Below are 26,405 nucleotides of genomic sequence, written 5' to 3'. Positions count from 1 at the left end.
AAAGCATGAATAGATTGACATTTGCAGAGCTGTCTTTTTCTATAAACCCACAATCAAACCAAAAGTGCTTCAGGGTATGTGTTGGTGCTCTTTTGTTAAGGAATTCATAAAGATACACAACAAAATCATTTCAAGACATTCAAAAAAGTGTCAGAGTGCCCTAGATTTTGTTGTTATGTAAATGTATTGTGTATTTATACAGCGCATTTATTGTGTATGGCCATACACCCAAAGCGCTTCACAATCATGAGGGGGGTCTCTCCACATCACCACCAGTGTGCAGCATCCACTTGGATGATGCGGCGGCAGCCACAGGACAACGCCGCCAGTGCTCTCACCGCACAGGAGCTAGGGAGAGTGGAGAGACAGTGATAGAGCATATTCGGTGGATGGTGATGATTGCCAATGGAGGGCATTTGGCCAGGACACCAGGGTTACACCTCTTCTACTCTTTACAAGAAGTGCCATGGGATATTTAATGACCAAAGAGAGTCAGGACCTCAGTTTAACGTCTCATCCAATAGACTAGATATAGTTTATTTATTTATTTATTTTTTGATTGATTGCCAAATAAACGTAGATGTCTGGTTTAACATGTCATCCGAAAGACGGCGCTCACTGACAGTTATAGTGTCTACATTACTTTTACTGGGGCATTAGGACTCACACATACTGCAGGTTGAGCGCCCCCTGCTGCCCTTACTACCACCACTTAGCAATGTAGTTTTCCCATGTGGTTTGTCATCCAGGTACTGACCAGGCTCAGCCCTGCTTAGCTTCAGTGAGTAACCGGTCTTGGGCTGCAGGGTGATATGGCAGAGGTGGCAGATTGATGTTGTGCAGATTTTCTCACTCTTCTTCAGTTTTGGCACTCTTCAATTTGTTATAGGCTATATTGATTTTTAAAATAACCCAAATATTATTTAACATTTTTATTTGAATAATATTTTCATGATTATTTTTGGTTATGTAATATATACATACTTAACTTACACTCAAAACTTTCTGTCATTATTTTGGCTACCATGCTTTACAATTTACACCTGTTTGTTTTTCTTCTTTTTTTTTGGTGAACACATAAAAATATATATAAAAAAACAGAAGTTGCTTCAGAATATCTTTATGTGTGTTCAACCAAAAGAAAATAATAAAGGAAATCCGTTTTGAAGCAAGTCCGGGAGTAAATTTTGGGACATTTTCAACTTTGGGTAATGCCTCTAACTATTCCTTTAAGTGTCATAAATTCATTCATTTATTTGTCGGCTTAGTCCCTTTATTAATCTGAACCGCTAACTCATACAGCAAGTTTTTACGCAGCGGATGGCCTTCCAGCTGCAACCCATTTTTTGGGAAACATCCACACACTCATACGCTACGGACAATTTAGCCTACCTAAATCACTTGTACCGCATGTCTTTGGACTGTGGGGGAAACCGGAGCACCCAGAGAAATCCTACGCGAAGGCAGGAAGAACATGCAAACTCCACACAAAAACACTAACTGAGCCGAGGTTTGAACCAGCGACCTTCTTGCTGTGAGGCGACAGCACTACCTACTGCGCCACTGCCCTCCTTTAAGTGTAATTGTACAAAATACACTGGCATTTCCTTTTACAACCTCACTGACAATTCTTGAATTGTGAAAATTAGACAGAAATTCTCAACTTCAACTGTCATTAACTGTATTCTATCTTTCATAACCACGTGTGTATGATCTGCACGCGCTTTTCACTGAGATGCGCACGCTTGCAAGCTTAAAAATGAACAGTTGTTTATTAAGTCTGACAGACCAACTAACGTATATAGTTCTTAATATTGAATAATTGCATAAAGATATATATTTTCGATTTTGCGTAGCTTAGACAGGCCTCATGATGTAATACTGCTAGTTTACGAAACAAAAGAAAGACGTCCTATCAAACTGTTCAGTTCTGGACAATTCTGAGGTATGAAGTTAATGCATGTTTAGGCATGGGACGATAATCGTTTTTAAGGTATACCACAGTTTGGAAAAGTCAAGGTTTAAAAATTTTTTTGTAATACCGTTCCTAAGGTTCCTAAGGTAAGAAATCTGTGTTTTTGAAACAAATGAAGACAGCCTGACATGTTTACTGTGCCAAAAATTAAAAATTAAAATATATTGTGTTCAAAGTTTTTTTTTTTAAAGACATTTAAAAAGTTTATAATTTAGAACAGTAACCACAACACCTTGGTACTGTGAAACCATGATACTTTTATCCAAGGTTATCATACCGTCAGAATCTCATACCGCCCCATCCCTATGCATGTTCATAAATTTTTAATCATCCCTGAATAAATGTCATGTTTTTTAAAACCTTAGATACTTTGTTGAAGTCATGGTTTGGTGCTGAGGAAATTGCAAAGCCCCGGGATGTTGAACTACCGGATTTTGCAAGCCCTATTGTGTCTTATAGAATTTTTTTTTTCTTCATTTTTTGAATAATCTAATCATTATTTAAGCAGATTAAAATTGTAGTGGCCAAGAGTGCTTTCTGCTCATAGAAGTTTTTACCACTTTGCTTTTGGGACGGTGGATTTCAAATTGGGTCACTTTATATGGGACGGCAGCATCATGAGTGACCGACCTGTTTTTCTTCGACAACTGAAGGTTATTTTCGGATAACTGTACATGTTCTGTGTCAGTGTCATGGTCCGCTTGCAAGCTATCAGAGCGAAGCGTGCGCTCATCTCTCCTGTCCTGCAAAGTGCTGATGTAGGTTTGGTTGGCTATTAACAGCAGGGATAAATGTTAAATTCCCTCGAGTCACTAAGGTTGACATTATTGGCTGCAGTACAAAGAGATGCAAATATGCTGGAGTAGATGTTGGATGCAGTCTGATTCGCTCTTCATTGATTTTAAATCAGAATTTCACTCACATATGCTCAACGGGACTTGCTTATGCTAGAGACCGTTTGCTAGCTGTAAATCAAACACAAACTGTGTATAAACCTGTGTTAGATTTATAGGCCATAGATTCCATAGACTTTATAAAAATAGAGCTGCATGGTGGTGCAGTGGGTAGCACGTTCGCCTCACAGCAAGAAGGTCACTGGTTCGAGCTTCGGCTGGGTCAGTTCATGTTTCGGTGAGGAGTTTGCATGTTCTCCCCGTGGTTGCATGGGTTTCCTCCGGGTGCTCCGGTTACCCCCACAAGTCAAAAGACATGTGGTATAGGTGAATTGGGTAGGCTAAATTGTTTGTAGTGTATGTGTGTGAATGAGTGTGTATGTATGTTTCCCAGTCATGGGTTGCAGCTGGAAGGGCATCCGCTGTGTAAAACACATGCTGGATAAGTTGGGCGGTTTATTCCGCTGATGCAACCCCAGATTAATAAAGGTACTAAGCCGAAAAGAAAATGAATGAATTAATGTATAAAAATATGGACATAAAGGCGACCCATGATAAAGAAGGCTGTATACCTTTCAGGTCTTTCAGTCATTCAAATGCACTTTCTTTCTGTGCGTTCACTCTGATGGGCAATTATATTTTCTTATAGGGTCACAAAACACCAAAACACATTTTTTGAGCTGTTGACAGTCGTATATGTGTCCCACACTGCTAAAAACACTATTAGGACACCCATATTTCACTAAAAAGTGTAAATTAGTTGTTTTTGCGTGATTTCAAGCAAATTCGTACTTCCGGTTTGAAACAAATTTTTGAAGCTGTGTCACGGCTATGACATAATAGCGTGTATTCCAGCGTGCAGACTGGACGTCTGTGCCAGAGTGTGTCTTATTACGTCTTACAGTGTGCTGCATTAATGCATGAGTAAGGCTTGGTTCAAACCAATCAGCGCGCTCTATTGTGCAACTTCATTAATATTCATTACTGTCATAGTGTTTAGACGACAGAGACGCCACGTTGTGTTGGCAAAACAAGCGTGAAGTGTTGCTTTTATAGTTTGCTGCAGTTAAGTTTTGTTTTAATTTTCTCTCTGTCAGAGCTAAGCTGGAGTCACGTGTGGATTAAGTGTACGCGATGCTCGACAACAATAACTTACGTGTCTAAGGAGGATTGTTGTTTGCCTGAGAGCTGTTCTCATCTGCAAACGCTGAGATCCTGATTCGCTTGTAGTCTTCTCTTATTAATGACGCGGCTCTAGTTGCTGGTGATTGTCCTGTCTCTACAGATTTGGTAAGTGAGCGACCAGTGCTCTTTGTTTATTCAGTTTGTTCGTATTAAACTAAATTAACTATAGCACCGAGATAAAACACGCGGCTTTCTGACACTACCTGCCGTGTGCATCTAAGTTTCCGGGAAATGCGGAGGTTTTTTTTTTTCTATCATTCGCCGTGCAGTATCAAACATTGCATGAAAAATACACGCATAGAGCAGTTCCTCGAATCAAATATCTCGTTTGTTGCGAGGGGCATGAATAAATTCCCTGAACGAAAGAGCCAAACTGCAGTTAAAGTCCAACATTTAATAATTTGGCAAATAATTCGACTACAGATGTCCATGTAGGTTAAACACCATCACTTTCGCTTGTATGTGGGTGTGTGTTTTGACTCTGAAACTCGTGCGTGCCCAAATAGACACTCCCACACCCTCCCACTTTAGTTCCTTCGACACTCCCCCCTAAACAGAGCTGGTCACGCCCACTTTTCTGACTTTTTCCAAAGTAGAGGTGTGAAAACACCCTGCTGAAACGAGGGGGTTTCATGGCCCTTTAATAAAATTTTGTTTTTTAAAAACTTTAAATAACACTTCACATTTGTCAGTCAGCTGTAGAGTCCATATCACTGTATCCTTCTGTGCCTTCTGTTTGCCGTTTGATCTTCAGAGAGGACCGTTGGGTACTTCCGTCATATGACCGTTCCTTCAAACAGTCTGCATAGTGTGCTGTAATCAGATAAGCATTCACAGGCTTCCTCTAATTACACCCACCCACCATACATTTACTGTCTTCTCACCAACAGCAGTCCGTGTGTTTTACAGCTGGGTGAATTGGAGTGGTTGAGTTGCTATAGCTTGCTAACTCTTAATTTTGATAGAAGTTTAGTAACTTTGCAACTACAGTACCTGCAAGTAAGGAGCATTAGTCAAATGTCTGCGTAATATCTGCAAGCTGTTTATTTTGATGAACCTCCAACATACATTTAACTGACTACAAGTAACTTTGCAACTACCCGTCAGCTTTTTCTACTAACCCTAAACCTATTCTTAACTTAACAGCCTAATAAGAGCCATGGTGGATTCACCTGATTTGTTGACAAATGGGTTGCGAATCTATTCCTTGCAAGTTTGTGAGTTGTTCACTGGGTTTTCCCCTTAGCAAAGAAACTTTCCAAAGACGTCTGTTTCTTACTAATTTTGCTGCTTATGGTTTAAATTTTGGGCACTTAAGTGACCAAGATGTAAGCGAGAGAATACGGTCATTTTTCAAAATAAAAGATCATTCAGACTCAGATAATAAATAAAACGGAAATAATTAATGATTTCTTGTGTGGCCCAGTAAAAATTTATCCACGGACTAGTGGTTGAGGAATAAATTATAATTGAGGATAAAATGAATTAACGCAGGACGTGACCCTCCACAGAGCTCACTGAGGCCCCCTTGTGGGCCGTGACCCCCCCTGTTGGGAACCGCTGATCTAAATTAATGATCAATCAATCAATTAGTCGTTAATTAATTGATTAGTCAGGATTTCGACATGTCAGGACGTGTTCATTGAAATGCAAGCATCCTCACCAAAAATGGTTTTATAAAAGGCTAATAATATGGTAAAAAGCAGCTTTTTTGATTGATTATTTTATTTCATCTTCTAATGGTTAAATGTGATGACATTTAAAGAAGATTAAATGTATGGTAATGAATTACCATATTGTATTCTGTGATATATTATTAATTGATCTATTGATAAATGCTTATGGTTTTCCATAAAAGACTTATCTTGCTTTCTAAATCATGTTTCATTATAGTAAAACACTATGCACTAAAGAAAGATTATTTTTGTTTTTTGATGAGCTAATCAAGTCTTTCTCACTGATAATGTTCTGGTGGGAAGTTGTTAATGGTTGAGTGTCTGCGTGTATTTGCAGCCCACCATTCAAATCAATAAGAGCTACCCACAAGGGGAACACATTAGCTCACTCAAACTCACCCCTTCTCTATTTTGTAGAGCACTTATGCCTCTTTCAGTCAATGGCCACCTGTCCACTCCTCTCACATTACCTCTGCTTTGTTCACTAATGTGTGTCCTGCTCTCTACGAGTCACTCAATTTCTCTACATTAATAGAGATCTAGTTGGGTGAGACCTACACTCCAAATTAAGCTCTCTGATAAGGGGCTTTCAATTAGTAGATCACTTAAAAAAAGCTCAAGCTTAGTCATCAGAATCTTTTTTTGATGTTCCTCTGGGTTGTCTCTCTCACGTTCTCTCTTTCCCATCTTTCCACTTCTAAATTGGCCCACTTTCACTTGCATTAAGATTATTTCTCATAAATGATTGCTGCATGTTCCTGAAAGGCTATTCCTTTAGCAGATTGCTTTGCTGCTCTTATTTTCGTCCCTTTTTTCTGCGTTGCAATTCTGCAGAATTGTAAATGAGGGCTATGCTGAAAGCTGAAAGCAAATAAACCCCCTGGTACGACCCCATCAGTACTGTTAATTTTTTATCGCAACTTGAACTCCATATTAGAGCTGGTAAACCATTAATCTAATCTAGGGCTGGGCCATTAATCGAAAAACTAAATCTAAATCGACATTTAGAATCTATAATCAATCTAATTTTCCCAGGTCAATTTTTTATTTTTTACAATTAGTTTCCCTACTGAGTGTGGAGTCACATGATCCTGCTATGTTAAGGCTGATTTATACTTCTGCTTCAAGTGCATGCGTATGATCTTGTGCAGCCTTTGTGCGGTCACATACCTGCGCACCTTTCAAAAATGTAACTACACGTTGCGATGACACAAAGTGCAAGCTCTGTGATTGGTCGGTTTAGTAGCGTTAAGAAGGGTGGGTGGCGCGAAGAGCTGTGGGACAGCAGCGACCTTTTGGAGCTAGTGTTTAAAAGTATGGAGTTCCGTGGAGAGCTCCAGATGGAATCTTGTTTTGTGTTTACCTTACGATTAAAGTTGTTGCACGCCTGCCGGTTCCCTCCTCTAAATGAGCTATTTTAGCTTTTTGTACATTTAGGGTAGCGATCAGAAAAAAGCAAAACCCCTGCAAAGAAACTCGACAAAGAGGCACATAAAAACGTCACTGCCAGCTAGCGTTTGGGAAGTGTTATTGCAGACCGACACAAATAGCACACTGAAGCATACATGCGTGCCTAAAAATGAGAGATTGTTTAAAACATAATCGTTATTAATCATCATTAATCGTAATCAAGTTAAAATGTTCAATTATTCGAGATTTTTATTTGAGACCAAATCGCCCAGCCCTAGCTAGTCGCATGCAAATTAAATGTTTTTGTTTACATGATAATTGTGTGTATATACAGTATAAATACACACATCCGTATACAGTCATGCCTGAAATTATTCATAAATTTTTTTTATTATGAATAAATTGAGTAATGGTGTAAATAATTTTAACTTGACTCTATATATACATAGAAAATTTTTATTTATTTTTATAGCTAAAATCTTTATATATAACATAAAATGTTCTATAAATAATAATATGTCTTAATATTTTAAAGTATATACATGATTGTGTACTTATATGTATATAATAAATATGCACATAGTACACATAAATATATTCTGTAAATACCAACTTTTATTGTTATGATTAGGCCCACACAGTATCTGCACACGCAGAAATCTGCAGATTTCTGCAGATTTTTTGGCCAATTAATACTTGTGTAAATGTGTGTAAATTTATATTTATTCAGTTTTTAAATTTCAGTTTTATTATTGACTAATATGAAAATATTCATATGATTCTTCACCTGGTTCAATAGTCTTTTAGTAGATATATTATATGAGAGACTTGCTTTGTTTACCAAATAAGTGGATCTAATTGAATTTCCATTGCAAGCATTAAATAAAAGTTTAAAGGTATTATTTTTTATTTTATATATTAAGTTTAAATTACGATTCTCTCAAAATCATTCCACATAAATCCACAGATTTTTTTATTTTTTTATTTTATTTTTTTACAAAATTCTGTGCAAAAATATTAAAAACATGTCCGCAAATTCTCTCTGGCCCAAGTCACGAGTAATCAGTAAACATCACTATTCCAGAATTGCTCTTTCATTTATTGTTACAAATTACTTCCATCTCAAAAATAAGAAAAACGGGGGTGTTTGATCCTGAAAACAACATGGTATGCAAATCCTTGTCTTAATGAGTGATCGATTGAATCAGAATATATAACTCGCCTAATATTTGCTTCTTGTTGAACTGTGGTATAAAATCATTGACATTTGTGATTGCACTTACCTGATGATATTTAGTAAATCTGCACTCTAGTTGTTTTTGTAATATTAAATATATCTTATCTAGTAAATAAAAATGGCTAATTTATGGTTGAATTAGGAAACATGTTTATTAAATACACAGGTTAGAATAGGCTGATTTTGAGTTTTGCAATTACGGGTGTTTTGAATTCTGTAGGTGCAGATTCTGCAAGGTAAAAGAGCAGCGCTTGTTTCATTTTTAAAAATTTTAATAAGGGATTAAACAATTTCCTGAGTTATGATCTAAACAATAAACTAAACAATCTGTCTCTGACCCTTTGCTTCCTCTTGTTGCTTTGCCCACAGAACAAGTAGCTAGAGTTGAAGGACTGAGAGGACAATGTTAAAAGGGGGCACCGCCAAGGCCGCGCTGCCCAGGATGGGTGCCCAGGAGCGTGCAAAGCTGTCCACCATCAGTTCACAAAGCACATACTCTGGCAACATCGGGATGAAGACCTCCAGGTCGTCTAGCACCATCGCCTCTGACCTGCGACTCAGCAAGGTGAGCTGTAAATCTTATTTAATATGACAGTGGAAAGAATGAGAAATTATGAATCACTGACATAGCATGTTATCAGCACATGTAAATGGAAAACTACAGAATGCTGAACAAAAGTGATGCAAACAATAAAATGCCTGCAAGCCATTTTACGGGATCACAGTTATTACGATTATTATGTATTTATTAACTTCAAAACACTACAGGTTTGGAAAATCATTCAATTATTGCTTAATTCAGTAAAGAATTAAAACAGCACAAAATAATAATAAAAAAATTAAACAATAGTCCATTTTTAAACATTTTTGGTTTTGGCATTTAAGCATAAATAATTTTACACTGAAAATAAATGACAGAACAATGCATGAATAAATAAATAAATAAAAATAAGAATAAATAAAAAATGAGATTTGTCTAATGTAAATCTAAGCTACATATTAGTTTAGTATTTCCCTTTTAAAGAAAACAAATGTAGTCAAGAACTGCTGGAACTCTGTCTGAAAGGCACTTCTGACTGTTACAAAATTGTTTGGTGTTTTCCTTTTGTATTTTTTCTCTTTGGAGTGGAAATGTGTATATTCCATAAAAAGTACTGTAAGCTGAAAGGTCAGTTCTTGTCATGTGACTCGTGGTGCGCAATAGGGATGCCACAATTCTCAATATAATCTTGAATTGTTCGGTACGACATCCACGGTTAAATATGTGCTTATAAATTGCGTTTTTTTTTTTTTTTTCCGGTTTTACATTTACATAATTTATGTGTGTTTTCTTCGATTTGACTGTTTGTGTGTGCCTGTAAGTCTACGAGCTGAGATGAGGAAACTCCTCCCCGCGAGTGAATATTCAATCACTATGCTCTAAAGTTAGGGGGCGCTTGACCATCATTCCACACTTTTACATGGCGAGCAGCAGTGAAGTGAGGCAACAGTACGAGGAAGCGCCGGCGTCTTTCAAATCTGCGGTGTGGTGACATTTGGGTTACACGTATAGCCTAGTCAAACAAAAACACTTCAAAAATGACTGCACATCTGCGGCGCCATCACCCAGCAGTATCACTGTCTGAGGCAGGAGGGAAGGTAATAAAGTCCTCCAAAAAACAACAATCCCTCGCTGAATCCTTCCAGCAAACATACTGTACCCAACTGGTTCCGAAAGACACATAAAAATAACCAAGGCAGTGTTAAGTTTAATTAAGATGGTTTATTTATGTTTATTTTCAAAATGTAGGAATATATGTGTTCCCCAGTTTGTACATGGGCTACCAGCAGCTGTGAGATTTCGGTGTTAATTTTTTAATTATACAGTACAGTAGGAACTAGTATACTTTTCTTGGCTTTTAAGTAAAATAAATGAGTATTGCAATAAATTATTTTGATTTATTTTCTCCTTAACCTCTTACTGTTCCTATTGCCTAAGCATAGAATAACTCAAAAAAACACTTATCTGTCAAGCCACCAGAACCGAAACGAAAACCATGTTAAAAAACCGAGGAATGTATTGAACCGTAAGCTAACTGTATTGTTGCATCCCTAGTGCATCCCTGGAAGGCATGAGCGCGTCATGCCGCGTGCATGTTGCCGCCAATATGTGCATGCAAGCTATGCGTCTCCATAGGAAATAGCGAACTTGAGCGCATAAAAGATGGGATAAATGAATGGCTTTTAGTTAATAGCTTTAACCATAGTTAAAATCTGCCTTTAATTCAGTGTGTGTGGCTATTTACCTTGGTGTACAAGCTCGGAACTTTCAACTAGCGCACAGTTGGCGTTACTTTTAGTTGCAGCTGTTTTTTTTCTGTGGAGAAACATGGTGTTGAAAAATCTTACGATTAATTACAGTTAATTAACATTGTTGAATTAAAGCACGGTTAATAGTGAAACTGGTTAATTGTTGCATTCCTAATGCCTGTTAATCTACTCATTAATAAACTTAAATAATTTTAGAATAGATTCACTGTATTTAAATCAAAATAATGACATTTATGTTACTCGTATGATAAAAAGCTGTCATCATTTCTATTTTTAGTGAGAAGGGAGTATTACATTCTTCATATATTCCTTGAGAAAAAAAGCTACATTTTGTCTTTAGATGTCCTTTATGGGAACAGACATGACTAAAAACTGAAAGGAACAAAACACATTTTCATGTAATGCAGTTCACAAAATGAATCGCAGCTGTTTCACTGTTTTTGTGTGTAGATAAAGAGGGCAAGCAGTGATGATGCTCTTGCTAAACCTGTCCTGGGTTCAGTGTCCCGCATCAAGAAGACCATCACCACAGGAGCCATCGCTGAGCTTACAGACAACCGACCACGCAGCGCATCAAGTAGGAATTTGTTTCATCTTTCAAATAATCGTAGAAAGTATCTTTAAGCTTAATCACAAAATCTGCAGTAGTTTCCAGTAGTATACAATAACCTGAAGTACAATTGATATCTTGTGTGCAGCACAAAAATATCTTGATACGTGAAGACAAACATTGTATACAAACTTGTGTTAAACATTATATATGTTCAGAAATAATTTGAAAAATAAAGAGAAACACAAAATATTTTCTCGCAAAAATGTGGACAGTTGTACTGATCAACTCAAATTGAAGACAATTTGAATTTCACAAAACATGAAGTATTGCTAATTCATGGATTGTTTTTACAGTGTGGTTGATATCATTAACAAAGAAAAGAACTGACATTTCAAATATAAACTTGTACTTTTCCATTTCTTGCACAATTATTCCATTGTTTTTCTCTGATAGTTTTGACTACTGCGCTTTTTTTCTAGCATTTTTTGTAACGCCTCAACTGCATTCTAAATACACACTCATTTTAACCATTGTCTCACATCCTTGTTTTCCCTACCCACTGCCTACATCTCACTTTTTATTTACAAGAGTGTGTGAACTGCCCTTCAGCACAAGCAACATGTTCTGCATTATGATCCTTTGTGGAGTATCACATGGAGTGTGATATCATGTGTGCAGTCATGTGCTCAGATCATTTTTTTTCTTCTCTTCTGCTATCATTGGTGAATTGTCAATTTCTGTACCATTGGCTTATTATGACCCCTGAATTATTAGCCCCCCTATTTTTATATTTCCCAGTTTCTGTTTAATGGAAAGAAGATTTTTTCAAACACATTTCTAAACATAATAGTTTTAATAACTCATTTCTAATAACTGATTTATTTTATCTTTGCCATGATGACAGTAAGTAATATTTGACTAGATAGTTTTCAAGACTAATTAACCTTAACTAGGTTAATTAGGTTAACTAGGCAGATTAGGGTAATTATGCAAGTTATTGTATAACAGTGGTTTGTTCTGTAGACTATCGAAAAAATATAGCTAAAAGAAGGCTAATAGTTTTGACCTTAAAATGTTTGTTTTTTATTTACAATATTACATATTGTATATATATATATATATATATATTGTATGTATGTATGTATATATATATATATATATATATATATATATATATATATATATATATATATATATATATATATACATACATACATATATATATATTATTATTATTTATTTTTTATTAAAAACAGTAATTCCTTCATTTAAAAAAATCATGGCATACCATTGCATTTAAATGAATTATTAAACATACAAACATTTTCCAGTCTTAGACTTAATACCTTAAGTGTTAATGTCCACTTTTCATTACAAAGCTGTTTATACACAGTACAAATATAATACTTCCCATTGCACAAAATAGCATGATACAAGTAACAGGATTTGATAAAGGGAAAAATAGAGCCTTGCTGATGTCATTGAGTTTATTAAGATTTTATGGGATCAGATAATAATGTAAATGTACTGTAAATATACTGTCACTTGATTATACATGATCTTTAACGCATAGTTAAATTGTTTGATAAAGGGAAAAATAGAGCCTCGCTAATGTCATTTGAGTTAGATTTTATGAGATCAGATAATGTGAACAAATATAATGTCACCTGATAATACATGATGTTAAATGAATAGTTAAACCTTCCCAAAAATTTCCTGACATAATTTACTCACCCAAACCTGTATAGCTTTTTCTATGTGGAACACAAAATAAATGTATTTATAAAGAAAGCAACCAAATTGTTTCAGTGAGAATTGTCTTCAGATAATTTTTTTTAAATGTTATGTTTTGCTGAAGAAATAAATGATATAATATAGTTTTAAAAACATTATTTTGGGTGGAAATTAATAAGTAAACTTTGCTTTTTATTATTATTTACTTTATCCCTTTAATGTATGAATTGTTAAACCACTGCATCGTGGTCAGTGCATCAGTGCAGCTGATTACCTCTAGAGGGCCACAAGAGACCATTCTGCAATCCTGAAGAACCCTATGCATCATTTGCTGCCCTACATTGCATTAATTCTGACTCATTTGTGTTTGTCTTCATTGCATCAGTTGACTAATGGACAGAACTCAATGACAGTTGGACTGAATATCTAAGATCACTCTCTTGAGATACTGTACAAGCATAAAATAATTGCTGCTTGGTTTTAATCTGCAAGGTACGCATTTTTCTAATTCAATAACCAGTAAGCTTTCTCTCACAGTCTACTCTTCAGACTTAGACAAAGATTTAATAATAATGAACTCTTGTGCACTGTTCAAATTGACCATCCTTTTGTTATGTTCGGGATGAAAAAATGCACTGAATTAAACTGCTGTAAAAATGAATTAGATACATTTTTTTTCCAAGTTTTTTTTTGTCAGTTTTTAAAAAATCTTTTATTAAACCTCAGTCAAAACTCCAACTGATCAAAACTACTAAATTGTTTAGAAAATTTGCAGGATTTTTACTCTTTAATTGCTAAGTTCACAAATTAGGTCACTGATTTGGTGAAAAAAACAAAAAAACTAAATATGTTGTTTTTTTTATATAAAAAGTAATGTGGACTGTATCATTTGGCTCTGATGCATAGTTAAATTAAATTTTTTTGCTAATATACTGTTGGTGGCTGTTTTTGCCCCATTCAATTCCATTATAATCACATTTGATGGTGCATAAATTACGCAACAGTAAAACAGTAAAACAGATTATCAACAGTAAAAATGACAAATTAGACCTCTTTCCAACAGGGAAAACCACCAAAAATCAAAAATGCATGATTGTATAGTGTCATGATTTTGTAATCCAAAAAATTTGGTTATAATGGATGTAAAATATGATAAAAGGTTTTTAAAAAATCCAGTCCTCAATTACTTTTTATATTGAAAATATGTCATCTCAAAATCACCCCAAAGTGGATGAAATTATCACCAACAGTACATACTTAAGGGTTAATATTGAGTTTGACTTAGGTGAGTATTTGACCTCCCCCGAATTGTGTAAATTCTGTTATTTATATTGTTTACATTTTTATTTTATTGTTATTGTTATTATTAACTTTGTTTATTTATTTTTTAACATTGTGTTTTTTTTACTTTCTATATTGTATAAAAAAAGTTAAATGATTGGCTGTGAAAGATGTATCACCATTTAAGCTGAAATGTTGTATTGGTTATGCTGCTACACTTAAAACAAAATAGAATGTTCATTCAATTAGACTTTAACAATGAGAGATGTCTTTTGCAGCAGAAAAGAACAGAATGTTATTAAAAAATTATCTAACTTTGAGTTTTAGATGATGGAGACAAATAAACAACCATTAAAAAGGCTTTGATGTGCTTGGAAAAATCATAAGATGAGAAAATATGAGATTTGACGGATTGTCTCTGTAGAGTGCATGTGTCAAGATCAGTGCCATATTTAATTTATTCGCTAATGGAAGCACGTCTATGTCGTTGCACTTGAGTGTCAGTTGCATTGATCAATTCAGTTGTCCAGAAGAAAGATGCGAGCTGAATAGACATGATGAATAGGAATGCTGCCTGGTGGCATGACCTCAGTGGGATTGGCTCAGTGGTAAAATACCAGCATCAGGGCGTAGCAGAATTCTTTGTACTTCATGTGATGCTCGGCTGGTTGTTTTAATTAAAGGAGGTGCTAACCTGCTCAATGAGGTTGGTGAGAAAATGACAAAGAGAATAAAAGACATAAATTCAATTCAAAAGTTGGGAAGAGTTTGTTTTTGAAAGATTTAGGGCTCAACAAGGCTGCATTTATTTGATTTAAAATAGTACAAACTGGTGGTGTAATGGATCGCAAATCTCATAGTTCAGATCACATATGTTTTTATAAGTCACGGATCGGACCATTTTTCGAATCAGCAAAAAAAGAGAGGAGATGAATGTCATTTGCTTTCCATTTATACAAGCATATCACTGCAACAATCAGAACTTAGAACCTGTAATTTTAATAAAAAATAAAAATAAAGAAAGAACCAGCAGAAAAAAAAGAAGTATTCAATACAAAGAATAATCTTAGCTACTGTTGCTGATAATGCTAAAAATGAAAATCTATCATCTTGTACAACGTCATATTCATTGTCAATTAATCATTCAACAATACACACATAAAACTTTTTCATTATACTGTAGGTGTATCATTTCTGAAGACCTATGTAGTGACAATGTTGATGGTTGTTTGTATGAATGCAGATTGAGATCACCATCTTTTAATGTTTAATTGTGCAGCTTTACACTCAATGCATTAATGCAGGCTAAACAAACGGTGACTGAAAACACCTTTAATTTATTACCTAAGAAAGCATTTAGGTAGGTCCCATGCACCACAACTTTTTCTATTATCGTTATATTTTACTGGGAAGCCAAAATGCCTTCATACATGTGATTTAAATGACACAGAAGGCGATCTCTCTGCAATTGTTATAAATGTTGGATTAACCAACAAGTTCAAAAAAAATATTAATCTGTGGGTCAAGTGCAGTACGAACTGTGGGTTGTGATCCATACGAATCACAGAACAACTGTGATCTGTTACACCCCTAGTAAAAACTGTAATATTGTGAACTATTATTACTAGATTAAATGTTTGTTGTGCATTTTAATAGAAAGTCAGAATTATTTGAACTTCTGTAAAGTTCAGCTCTTTTTCATATATTCCCCAAGTGCTATTTAACGTAGGTTTTTCCAACACGTTTGTAAACATAATAGTTTTAATAACTACTACTATTACTGATCACTCATTTATTTTGTTAACAATTTTGTTGACAATATATAATATTTTTTGTAGTTATTTTGCAAGATACTTTTGTAGTTAATTTGAAGATGCCAAAATGCTAACCGGTTAGCATTATATCTTTGAAACACAGTCCCTCTCCTGCCATCCAAAGCCATACCTCCTGAAAATACAAACGCGCGCACTTTAAAGATGACAGACTAGATCATGCCATTCGCAATTTAGAAATCTTTACAGTACTTCATAATATTACAATTCCAAACGAAAACCTGTGTTATATGTAGTATGTTTTCAGTTGTGTAGCAAGCTAAACTTTTCATAATGTGCAATATTTCATGCATGCAAGGATTGCTGGTCTCACTCTATCACACTCTTTGTCCTAAAGTGACTACTTTATGCTTGGTGCTTGTCCGGCGGGGTTTAGGTTCCCATGTGAAAGGGGCGTCAGCGTCAATGCTTCCCATTTACTTAGAATGGGTGACTTCAGACGTTGCCGAACTGCATTGTGGATCCGTCAGCGCTGCTTCAGTGGCATTGCTTGCTGCAGAAATTGGGACTTTCTCAACTTTTCAAGCACAAATGGAAGCGTGAGCCAATCGGATCGCTGTATGCAAATGCACCAGCTCAGACAGTAGCTGATTGCTGACTAATTTCATTGGCTGATGCTGCTATGATGATCACATCAGCCCCAACTTCAGACACGCCCTCTGTCAAGCATTGACGCTGAAGCCCTGTGTGAATCGGGCGTTACACTTATTACGAAGTCATACTTGCATGCTATTTCAGCCCAAACAATAAAGGGAGCATTGTCATTCAAAAATGAACCCATGTGAATCTAAAACCAACAAAATTTAATTTGATTAACATTTTTTAGTCTTATGCCTCACCCAGAAGATAAAAATACATATAAATACATTTAAATAATTTACTTCAATCTTTACTAATGGAATGTGAAGAGACTTTCAACCAGCGCAAACAAAAAATGTCTGTGAAGACAATCACCTACTGCAACTTATTAGATAACAGTGGTTGTTCTGTAGCCAATTGAAAATTCCCTAAAATCATATTAACGCCACAAGTTTGAATGGTAGTGGGTCTTTGTACTAACTATATGCAAATATGTGAAAAGTAGTTGTATCTTTAAAAAAGTGCAAATTTAATGTGCATTTTGCAAAATATCTGGTTCATTATCAGTCCTAATTTCTTTGTTGTTTAATCACAAATTGAAATATGCCATGCAGTGGACAGGAAATGTGGTCTGATGTTTTAACAATGCATAATATTTATTATTCACCACTTGACAACCAGTAAACAGGAAATGTGGTGTGATATTTTTTTCTTGCGATGCTGATGAAACCACTCAAAGCATCAAAGTAGGAGAGCAGATTTTACACTTCACTGTGTAGTTATGTAATAATTTAGAATGCGAGTCAAATATGAGTCAAGAAAATGAATCATAAATAATCTGTCTGCAGGCTATGGTAGTATTAGACATTTTTGCTAGAAGTCTGTTATCGTTTCATTCTCTTTTGTCTTCTCATTGTCATGTTTCTCTCATTATTATAATACTTATTAAATAATGTGATAAATCAGATCATCTTATCAGAGGATTTGTGGTCTGTCTAATACTAAACCGAGATATTCAATTTAAAGGAATTTCCACTTTCAAGTCAATGATTTAAAAATTGACTTAACGTAGGTGATGTAAAATGATCTGATTAAAAACAGATACAAGAGGAATAAAATGTATGAAATGCAACCTGAATTTTCAAACAGATTTTTAAAGGTGCCATATACTGCATTGGTTTAATAAGTTAAATTGTTCTCTGATATCTACATAGTAGGTTTATAGCTTCGGTAAGTTCGAAAAATCTCCAGAAGGTTTAATAAGCTTTTGTATTACTCCATAAAATACAATCAGAAGGTCCATGATTGACCATATATGGTTCGTGTTGTAATTATTAATGAGCTCCGCTCTGACATGCCGCTCTTACAGACACACACACAGAGCACGGACAAATATAAACACAATCAGGGTAACATTATCCTGTTTTGCTCACCTGATCTGTTGTGGATAAAGGTTAAACCATAATTAAACTTGAAAAAAGAGAATTGCGATGTATCGCGTTTTGTTTCGAAGCTATATTGTCAAAGAAAGCAGCCAGGACTTACTATCAACCTTTGCATGAACATATGACAGTTGAGCTGAGTGATTTGACACGATTCAGAAGCCTGCACGTGCTTATTGAAACATATGCATCAAAAATCACAATAAATGTGATAAATTAACAAAAGATGTAACTAAACATACCTCATGCCTCTTCAGTGTGAAGATGAATAAATGTGTAAAACGTAATTGCATTTTGTGTTCTGAAGCGATTTTGAACATGCCTCGTGCTCTAGTAATGCACAGTAAACAGTTTGGGGCTTGCATTTTCAAAATAAGTCCCACATAGGTAGTAAGTAAAATATATGCTTAAAATAACTGAGGGAGGAAAATTATTACTGTTGTATCACTAATAAATGTTTGGCTTATCAAATACAGTCTGAGGCGTTTATATTAATGATTTCAGAGTTTTTTATGCATTCTTGATGACACGACTGCTCATAAGGTCCGGATGAATGACCTAAAGTAGGCAAGCATGCAAATGAGGAATGCATGGCCCTCGAGTCTCGTCACAGTTTGTTTTGTCTTCTGACTGCTCGTTGTCCACTGGTGTTTTACACTTGTGGAATTTACATGACGAGGAAACAGTGGTGTCTGAGGATCACAGTATGCCCTTTTCCATATACTGATTTTTTATTATTTTATTATGCCTTGGTATATGCAGATTTTCATTATAGGGCACCTTTAATACATTTTAAGACTAGCTTTGATTAAGGTATTTTTACCAGATGTCCTATTAGACCATGTTTTTTTATTACTATAAAACATTCTTTTAGACTGTCCTGCATTTAATGACTGCAGAAGGTTTTTTTAATGAAGTAAACTCACCCAAGGAAATATTTAACAAAGTGTCACCAGGGAAAAATGAATTTTTATTATTTTTTTATTATAAAAACCGTATCTAATTTATGTATTCATTTGTTTGTGATTTTAATTGTATATTTAATAATGAGACATTTTTGCTATGAAAATAGCCTTTGTTGCTGACATGGCATTAATAAAAATATATGATATGGATAAACAAATAAAAAATGGTTATAGAAGCTTATCAATCACAGCTATAGTATGTAACTAAAGCCATAGAATATAACTACAGTATATAACTAAAGCTCACGCCACCTTAGCCAGCCATAGCAAGGCTTCATCAATTATTTAAGAACGTTTTCCTTTGCTGTTAGGTCTCAAAAGTGAAGTGAAGCGAGAGGCACATGGTCTCCTCTCTATAAATAATGTCTTTGCAAGGGCTAGTGGACAACCTGGTCACATGTTTTTCCTCTTTTGTTGTCTTTTAATTAACACTCCCATTTCCAATAGACAGTACTTGATAAAGCTCTGAGATCTGTTAAAGACCGAATGCTTAGATGGGGAATTGGGCTGGATGTATTAGTGCTTATGTCATTGTCAGACATGTTAAGTGTATGACTCAGTGTTGAGGATTTACCAAATTATAGCATTTTAATAATGCTTATATAATTTTTAATACTATAATATTTCTTTTTGGAAATACATTACAAATACAATTACAATGAGTTGCATTAAAATGTTAAGATGAACATAAAATTTAATTATAAAAAAAGGAAAATAAAATATTGTAAATGTAATATACTTTTCCAACTTTATACTTTATGATAGAAAAGTAACAGACTTTGACAAATGTATTTCTTGATTATCTGATATTTGTTTATTGTGATTTCATAATATATGACCTCTATTGCATTGCGTAAATTACTGAAAGTAGTACATTTGATCAGTTGTAAAATACATAATTATTATTTTCTGCTTTTCAAATCTCATTGAAACATTTCTTGTACATTAAACAATAGAACATGCACTAACAAGGTGTGACTATGAGCTCTATTTTAACGATCTAGGTACAAAGTCTGAAGCGCAGGGCGCAAAAGCATTAAGGGCGTATCCGAATCCACTTTTGCTATTTTAAGGATGGAAAAATACGGCGGCGCATGGTCTAACAGGGTTGAGAGTATTCTCTTAATGAGTTATTGGTGTGTTTTGAGAATAAACCAATAAGAGTCTGATCTCCCATTCCCTTTCAGAGTCAGTTGCATCGCACCATGGCACATTTGCTTTTTACATGGCAGACTTTGTAAGTGGAAAAACTGCACGCTTCACTAGCAAGAAAACAGTTAAACAGAGCATCTGCAGCGCGAGAATGAGAGAATGAGCCTCCACCATTCAGCCTTTACTTTCACTTTCACTCTTTTGTGGATAAGGAAACGTGTTGCCTGCACATATATCAATTAGCCTACATAATTAATTTTGTTTGAGCACAAAGATTTGTTTCATACATCCTGCGTGTTTTAAGCAATGTGTTTTAAGCAACTGAGGGAGTTAAGCCAGCTTTTCAAGACAATACATGAATTTAACTATTATTAGAGAAGCACATCAATCTTAATACTGATAAAGCTGTTTGACCCCTAATAAACTTAGAGATATGCTCAAATAAACATTTTTTTTTTGAATGAAAAAAAAAATGAGTGCTTTAAACAGTGTATCTGCTGTTTTGTGTTTGTAACACCCTGGAATGCCTTGCCCTATTAAATTCCAGCCCCTTTTTTCTACACCGAAAGATGAACCCAACATTTATTTTTAGAAGTAATTGAAAATGTTGAGCTCAGCTTGTACTGAACCTAGAACATTCGAACAGTGTAACCCTGCGCTTGTGTTTGGTCAGTGAGAGGTCTGGGTGGGCACAGATCAGTTTAGTTTACAGAGGCTTTGTTCTGCCTCTGTTTCTGACTGAGTGAGCTACAGGAGTGCAGATTAGAGCCGAGCTTATTTACCAAGGGTGGAGAGATTTTATATAACCTTAGTAAATTCAGGAATTAGGGAAAGAAGAAAAAACACAAAAAGAACAATACGATAATAATTCTCACCCCCTTTAATAACTTTAATAATTCACACTCCCTCATAAAAATGAAGTGAAAAGCATAGAGACTTCTGTACTTGAATAAATGAAAGGAGAGGCACTCTAATAAGTAGGAAAATAAAACCAAGAATAGTTTGCGTTTGCAGTGGTGGAAATAACGGCGCTATAAATAAACGGCGATATTTTATTCAGTAACTAATAATTAAATTAATTACTGTTCCCCCTGTTACAACTGTTAAACTGAAGCAGTTTTCATGCAAGCAGCGTCTCTCGGCCATAGGACCTCTCTCTCTCTCTCTCTCTCTCTCTCTCTCTCTCTCTCTCTCTCTCTCTCTCTCTCTCTCTCTCTCTCTCTCTCTCTCTCTCTCTCTCTCTCTCTCTCTCTCTCTCTCTCTCTCTCTCTCTCTCTCTCTCTCTCTCTCTCTCTCTCTCTCTCTCTGTGTGTGTGTGCGTGTGCGTGCGTGTGTGCGTGCGTGCGTGTGTGTTCGGGGCAGGACACAAAACCAACCACTGATGATGATTGGCGTGTCTGTAAATGTCCATCATTTGCCAATCAGAGGCAGAGTAGAGCAGGTGTTCACATAAGCGCGCACCAACAACCAGGGGTCAATATTATGGCAAATCCAACATAGGTAGCATTTGCAATCTGTAAATTTAAGCACTACTTTTCCCTTGTTGAGGTGAAATGCAAGAATGTTTATGTATCATGCAACTTTTGCCCGGAAAAAAAAGTCGCTCTGCGTCAGTGACGAGTAATTCTAATCTAATGAAGCACCTCACGGCATCACATGCCACCACAAAATTAGTGGCTATATAGGTTATAATGTGAGCTCTGCTACAGAATGAGGAGACAAAGCCACGACGCCAAAACAAAAAAAATGAAATTTTCTCCACTGCAAACACTTGTTACATAGACAGTATATAGTCGAGGACAGGCTGCATGTGTCTGTCATATTGTCCAACAACAACATTAAATAGTGTAGATTAGTGTACAAGGTTTTAGATTTATTTTTTAGTCATTTGACAAATTAGATTTTGTAACTCTTTATTTTGATGGTCCATTTGAGTATTAGTAGACTGTAGAGAAGCGCTCTCGCTCAGCACAGTGAAGATTGCTTTAGCTATATCGTTTAAGTCGGTTGATATGTAGTGATACGCAGTCAAATATTTTGCCGAAAAGATCAGCCACTTTTGACGCTTATAAATAACCATAAAGTCCTCGTGCTGCAGGAATTAGGAGGTTTGCTGAAAGTGCGCAGCTGTCATGCAGTGAGGGGTTTGCGTCTTTAATAATCTACGACGATATGCGTTCACTGAACAGTAAGAATGATGAATAAATCCATATGAAACGGTCCCTTAAAAGTCACGTCTCGCTTTCAGTTTCGGGTTTAGGCACGTTTTGCACTCACACACAAGCGTACCGTGGCAAAGCCCAAGTGAACAGCGCTCAGACACACCTCTTCCAACCTGGCCAAGTAAACCGTGCCTGAACACGATTCAGCGCGCACACACTTCTCAAACAACCTGGGAAACGGGCCTGGGCACGGTTCGGATAGCATAGTGTAAAAAGGCCCTAACTGACTATAAGAAACTTTGCAGGTACATGTCAACTTACGGTAACCCCAACCCTAATCTAACAGTCTACTTATAATCTAATGAGAATTGGTTGCAATGCAACTTAAATTCAACAAACGGACCATCAAAATAAGGTGTGACCTTAGATTTTTTTTAAAGGAGCGCAATCGTAACTTTCCCTGGTAAATAGTTACTTTTATAATTATGTAACTCAGTTACTAATTTAGTTAGTATTTGTGAGAACTAATTAATTATTCTTTTAAAGGAATGTGCCCAACTCTGCATGTTTGATTCTTATTGGTCCGTTGCATAATTTTATGGTCATATATTTTTGCATTAATGTCTGCTAAACTTTCTACAAAGCTTTGCTATTTATGATAACATTCTCACAGAAAAAAAATCTAATCAATAATTCATGCTTGTTTATTTGTTGATTTGGTAAGTAACTGAATAAGGAGCAGGGTAATGTGTTGCGCAGTCAGCCTGCATCTTTGATTATTTTATTGCATTAAAATCTACATTAGAAAACACATTTTAAAAGGGTTTATGAAACTGAAAACAGCTGTTTATTTGTTTTAAATTAGCAAAATGGGCTTTTAAAAAAATTTTAAATTTGTAAAAAATATGTATTATATAATGTTTAATTTATTGCATTAAAAGCTACATTAGAAATCACATTTACAAAAAGTAAAATAAAAAACTAAAGACAAGTTTATTGGTTTTAAACGTACTAAATGGGCTTTTAAAAACATTTTAAATGAGTACAAATATTTAATATATATTGTTTATATAATACTGTAAAAATAATTATTGTATGTTTATTTTATTGCATTAAAAGCTACATTAAAAACCACATTTAAAATGGTTTATAAACCTAATAACAAGTTTATTGGTTTTAAATAATACAAAATGGGTTTTTAAAAATAGATTAAATTGGTAAAAATATTTATTATATGTTTATATAATACTGTAAAAATATTTATTATATAACGTATTTTATTGCAATAAATTCTGCTTTAAAAAACACATTTAAACGGGTTTATAAAACTGAAAACAGCAGTTTTTTTTTTGTTTAAATATACAAAATGGGTTTTTAAAAACATTTTAAATTAGTAATAAATATAATAAGTTTAATATTACTAGGTCATTATTAAATTGTGGTGTTGATCATGTGACCCTGGCCTTGTTTACCTGGTATTATTACACTGTATTTTTTAGTGATCCAATCACATTTGTTCAGCAGAGACGCATTAGATCTTGGTAATAACATGTACTTCTGGAACTAGTGGATTTTAACTGGTTGTTTCATCTCACATTTGGGTCAAATTTGTACAAATACAACTTTTGGGATACCTAATTTTAATTATTTAAACTAATTGGCTCAAAATCAAGATTTAAAGGGAACTTATTATGCAAAAATCTGTTTTATAAGGGGTTAAAAAAATTGTGTGGCCGCAGTATGAATATAACCGGCTTTTAATGGTGAAATTATATTAGTTCTATTTTTTTTTAAATCACAGTTCATAAAAAAAGAAACTACCTGCAGAAACTCTTTGATTGACATTCTCCCTTTGTTTGTGTTATCAGAGGGAGAAAGCCACACCCATTAGTGATGATCTATCCCTTATTAGCATAGGACGTTAGTCTTGTTTGTGAATCTGCCACTATGCTGACACGTAGGCATTTGTAACTCCGCCCTTTTTTGAAAAGAGAACAATCTTATTTTAATTTAAATCGACAGTCAGTAAAATGGCACAAATTTTCACATACACACTCTAGGGGCATAAAAGACTTATTTTACATCTTGTCAAAGGGGCATAATAGGTCCTCTTTAAAACATCCTTCCATTATTTAGAGTGTGAGGCTTTTAATTTGTATGATTTTATTTGTATATTTTGTCCCAATCTGCTGAAGTTGCAGGGATGATTATGTTTAGGCAAGCTTTCTTTTAAAGAAATTAACATTTTTATGCTAATTAGGCTGTATTCATTCATAAGCATTAGCCACAAATGTGCAAAACAGTTACAAAATGAATACAACATACAAAACATTACTAAACAAAAATGAATAAGGACAAGGAGAAACAGAGTTGTGCATTTTGTATTTTTAAGCCAGGGACAGACTCTGCCCAAGAAGTGTTTTTTTCCCCCTAGCATGAATATTTATCATATGCACATGAATAGAGAATAAGGCGGAGAGAGGGAGGGAGCTAAAGAAAATAACACATCTATCTTTCAATGCCTCCTACTGGGAACAGAACAAAACAGATCAGTCTAAACTCTCCCGTTGGGTAAAAAAGCAGCAATTTATGACAAAAACATGACTTTGTAAATGTGTGTAATCCTCTGAGCAGATCAATACGTTTAGAAAAGTTCATGACAAACAGATCCTTCTCTTCTTTATTTTATCATTCCTGAATACTGGAGTGAAAGGAAGAGTGAAGAGGGAGTTGTTTGCTGTAATTTTCATGCTTCGGCTTGAGGAGGAGGAGCAGAAATGTGATGAAGTGAAGCCACGCCCTCCCACAACATAGACACGATCTGTCTGAAACACACTGAACAGACTCCCGCTGCAGCTGCTGCCCGACACTGAGGGAAGTGATTGAGAATAAGAGAGAGTTGCACTGGGACAGACTGACAGTGAGCAGGAATGTTGTCTAGCCGCTGATTCACTGCCAGCAGGGCGCGAGGAGAGGACAAACACCTCTGTCTTATTGTCTTTTGTTTCGTACGCACCGGTGGCAGTAAACTGGGACTGGCTGAGCAAATGTCCTCTGTCAGGTGCGTCTGAGCCCTTCTCTGATGGATTAGTGTCTTCTGTGGAGCCATGGGGAACCAGGAAACCCGGGTGGAAGATCCGGACACAGGTCTGAATATTATATCACTATGCTGTGGATTTGATGCGTTTATTCATTTTAGATGTGGATTGTATGATTGTTAGAGCGATTGACTCTCTTTTTGTTTAGTCTTCTTATTTACTTGCTCCATAGATGTACACAGGTATTTAATAATTCAGTATTGTGATAATGAACATGTACTGTATTAATGTTGTGGGCACTTTAAAATACAGATAATTATTATTTAAACTCTTAAAGTGCTTTATAAGAATATTCACAGTGTAGTGGTGCGGTTACACTTTACAATAAGGTTTCATTAGTTAATGTTAATTAAGTTATTTACTGACATGTAAATAATGAACAATACTTGCACAGCATTTATTAATGACGGTTCAACATTTACTAATGCATGATAAAAATCAGAATGCATGCTTGTTTACATTAGTTAATGCACTGAGAGTTAATAAAGTAACAAAAAAGATTTTTTTTTTAAATCTTAGGATAGTCTCTTAGTTAATGCATAATAACACAAACATTACGATAATTTAAATGCAGTTAATTGAATTGAATTATAATATATTAATTAAATACTTTGTTTTCCCAGAGATGGGTTGCAGCTGGAAAGGCATCCGCTGCGTAAAAACTTGCTGGATAAGTTGGCGGTTCATTCTGCTGTGGCGACCCCGGATTAATAAAGGGACTAAATTGACAAGAAAATGAATGAATGAATAAATACTTTGTATTATACCTTTTAATTTACGCTCACCGGCCACTTTATTAGGTACACCTGTCCAACTGCTCGTTAACGCTAATCTCTAATAAGTCAATCAAATTAACTCAGTGCATTTATGGATTGGTCAAGACGATCTGCTGCAGTTCTAACTGAGCATCAGAATGGGAAA

General features: G+C 35.2%; 1 protein-coding gene across 16 annotated transcripts in view; it reads left to right on the top strand.

Moving 5' to 3' along the window:
- Window positions 1-26,405, top strand: part of specc1 (sperm antigen with calponin homology and coiled-coil domains 1) — a 183,929-nt gene that overhangs the window by 37,369 nt on the left and 120,155 nt on the right. For 14 of the 16 annotated variants that reach the window (XR_015491977.1, XM_087254399.1, XM_087254400.1 and 11 more), the window contains 2 exons: window positions 8,746-8,941; window positions 11,137-11,263. Coding sequence is in view for 15 of the 16 variants with exons in the window: in XM_087254399.1 (XP_087110525.1) it covers window positions 8,780-8,941; window positions 11,137-11,263 (289 nt within the window). In the remaining variant the exon portion in view is untranslated. Of the gene's footprint in view, window positions 1-8,745; window positions 8,942-11,136; window positions 11,264-25,227; window positions 25,534-26,405 lie in introns of those variants that run through there. The other 2 variants (XM_087254406.1, XM_087254413.1) reach the window with 1 other exon arrangement.

This window comes from Danio rerio, chromosome 5, assembly GCF_052040795.2.
Source record: "Danio rerio strain M-AB ecotype USA chromosome 5, GRCz13ab, whole genome shotgun sequence".
NCBI classification, from domain to species: Eukaryota; Metazoa; Chordata; class Actinopteri; order Cypriniformes; family Danionidae; genus Danio; species Danio rerio.
The sequence above is the reverse complement of the archived record's forward strand: the minus strand, read 5'-3'. Positions and strand labels throughout refer to the sequence as shown.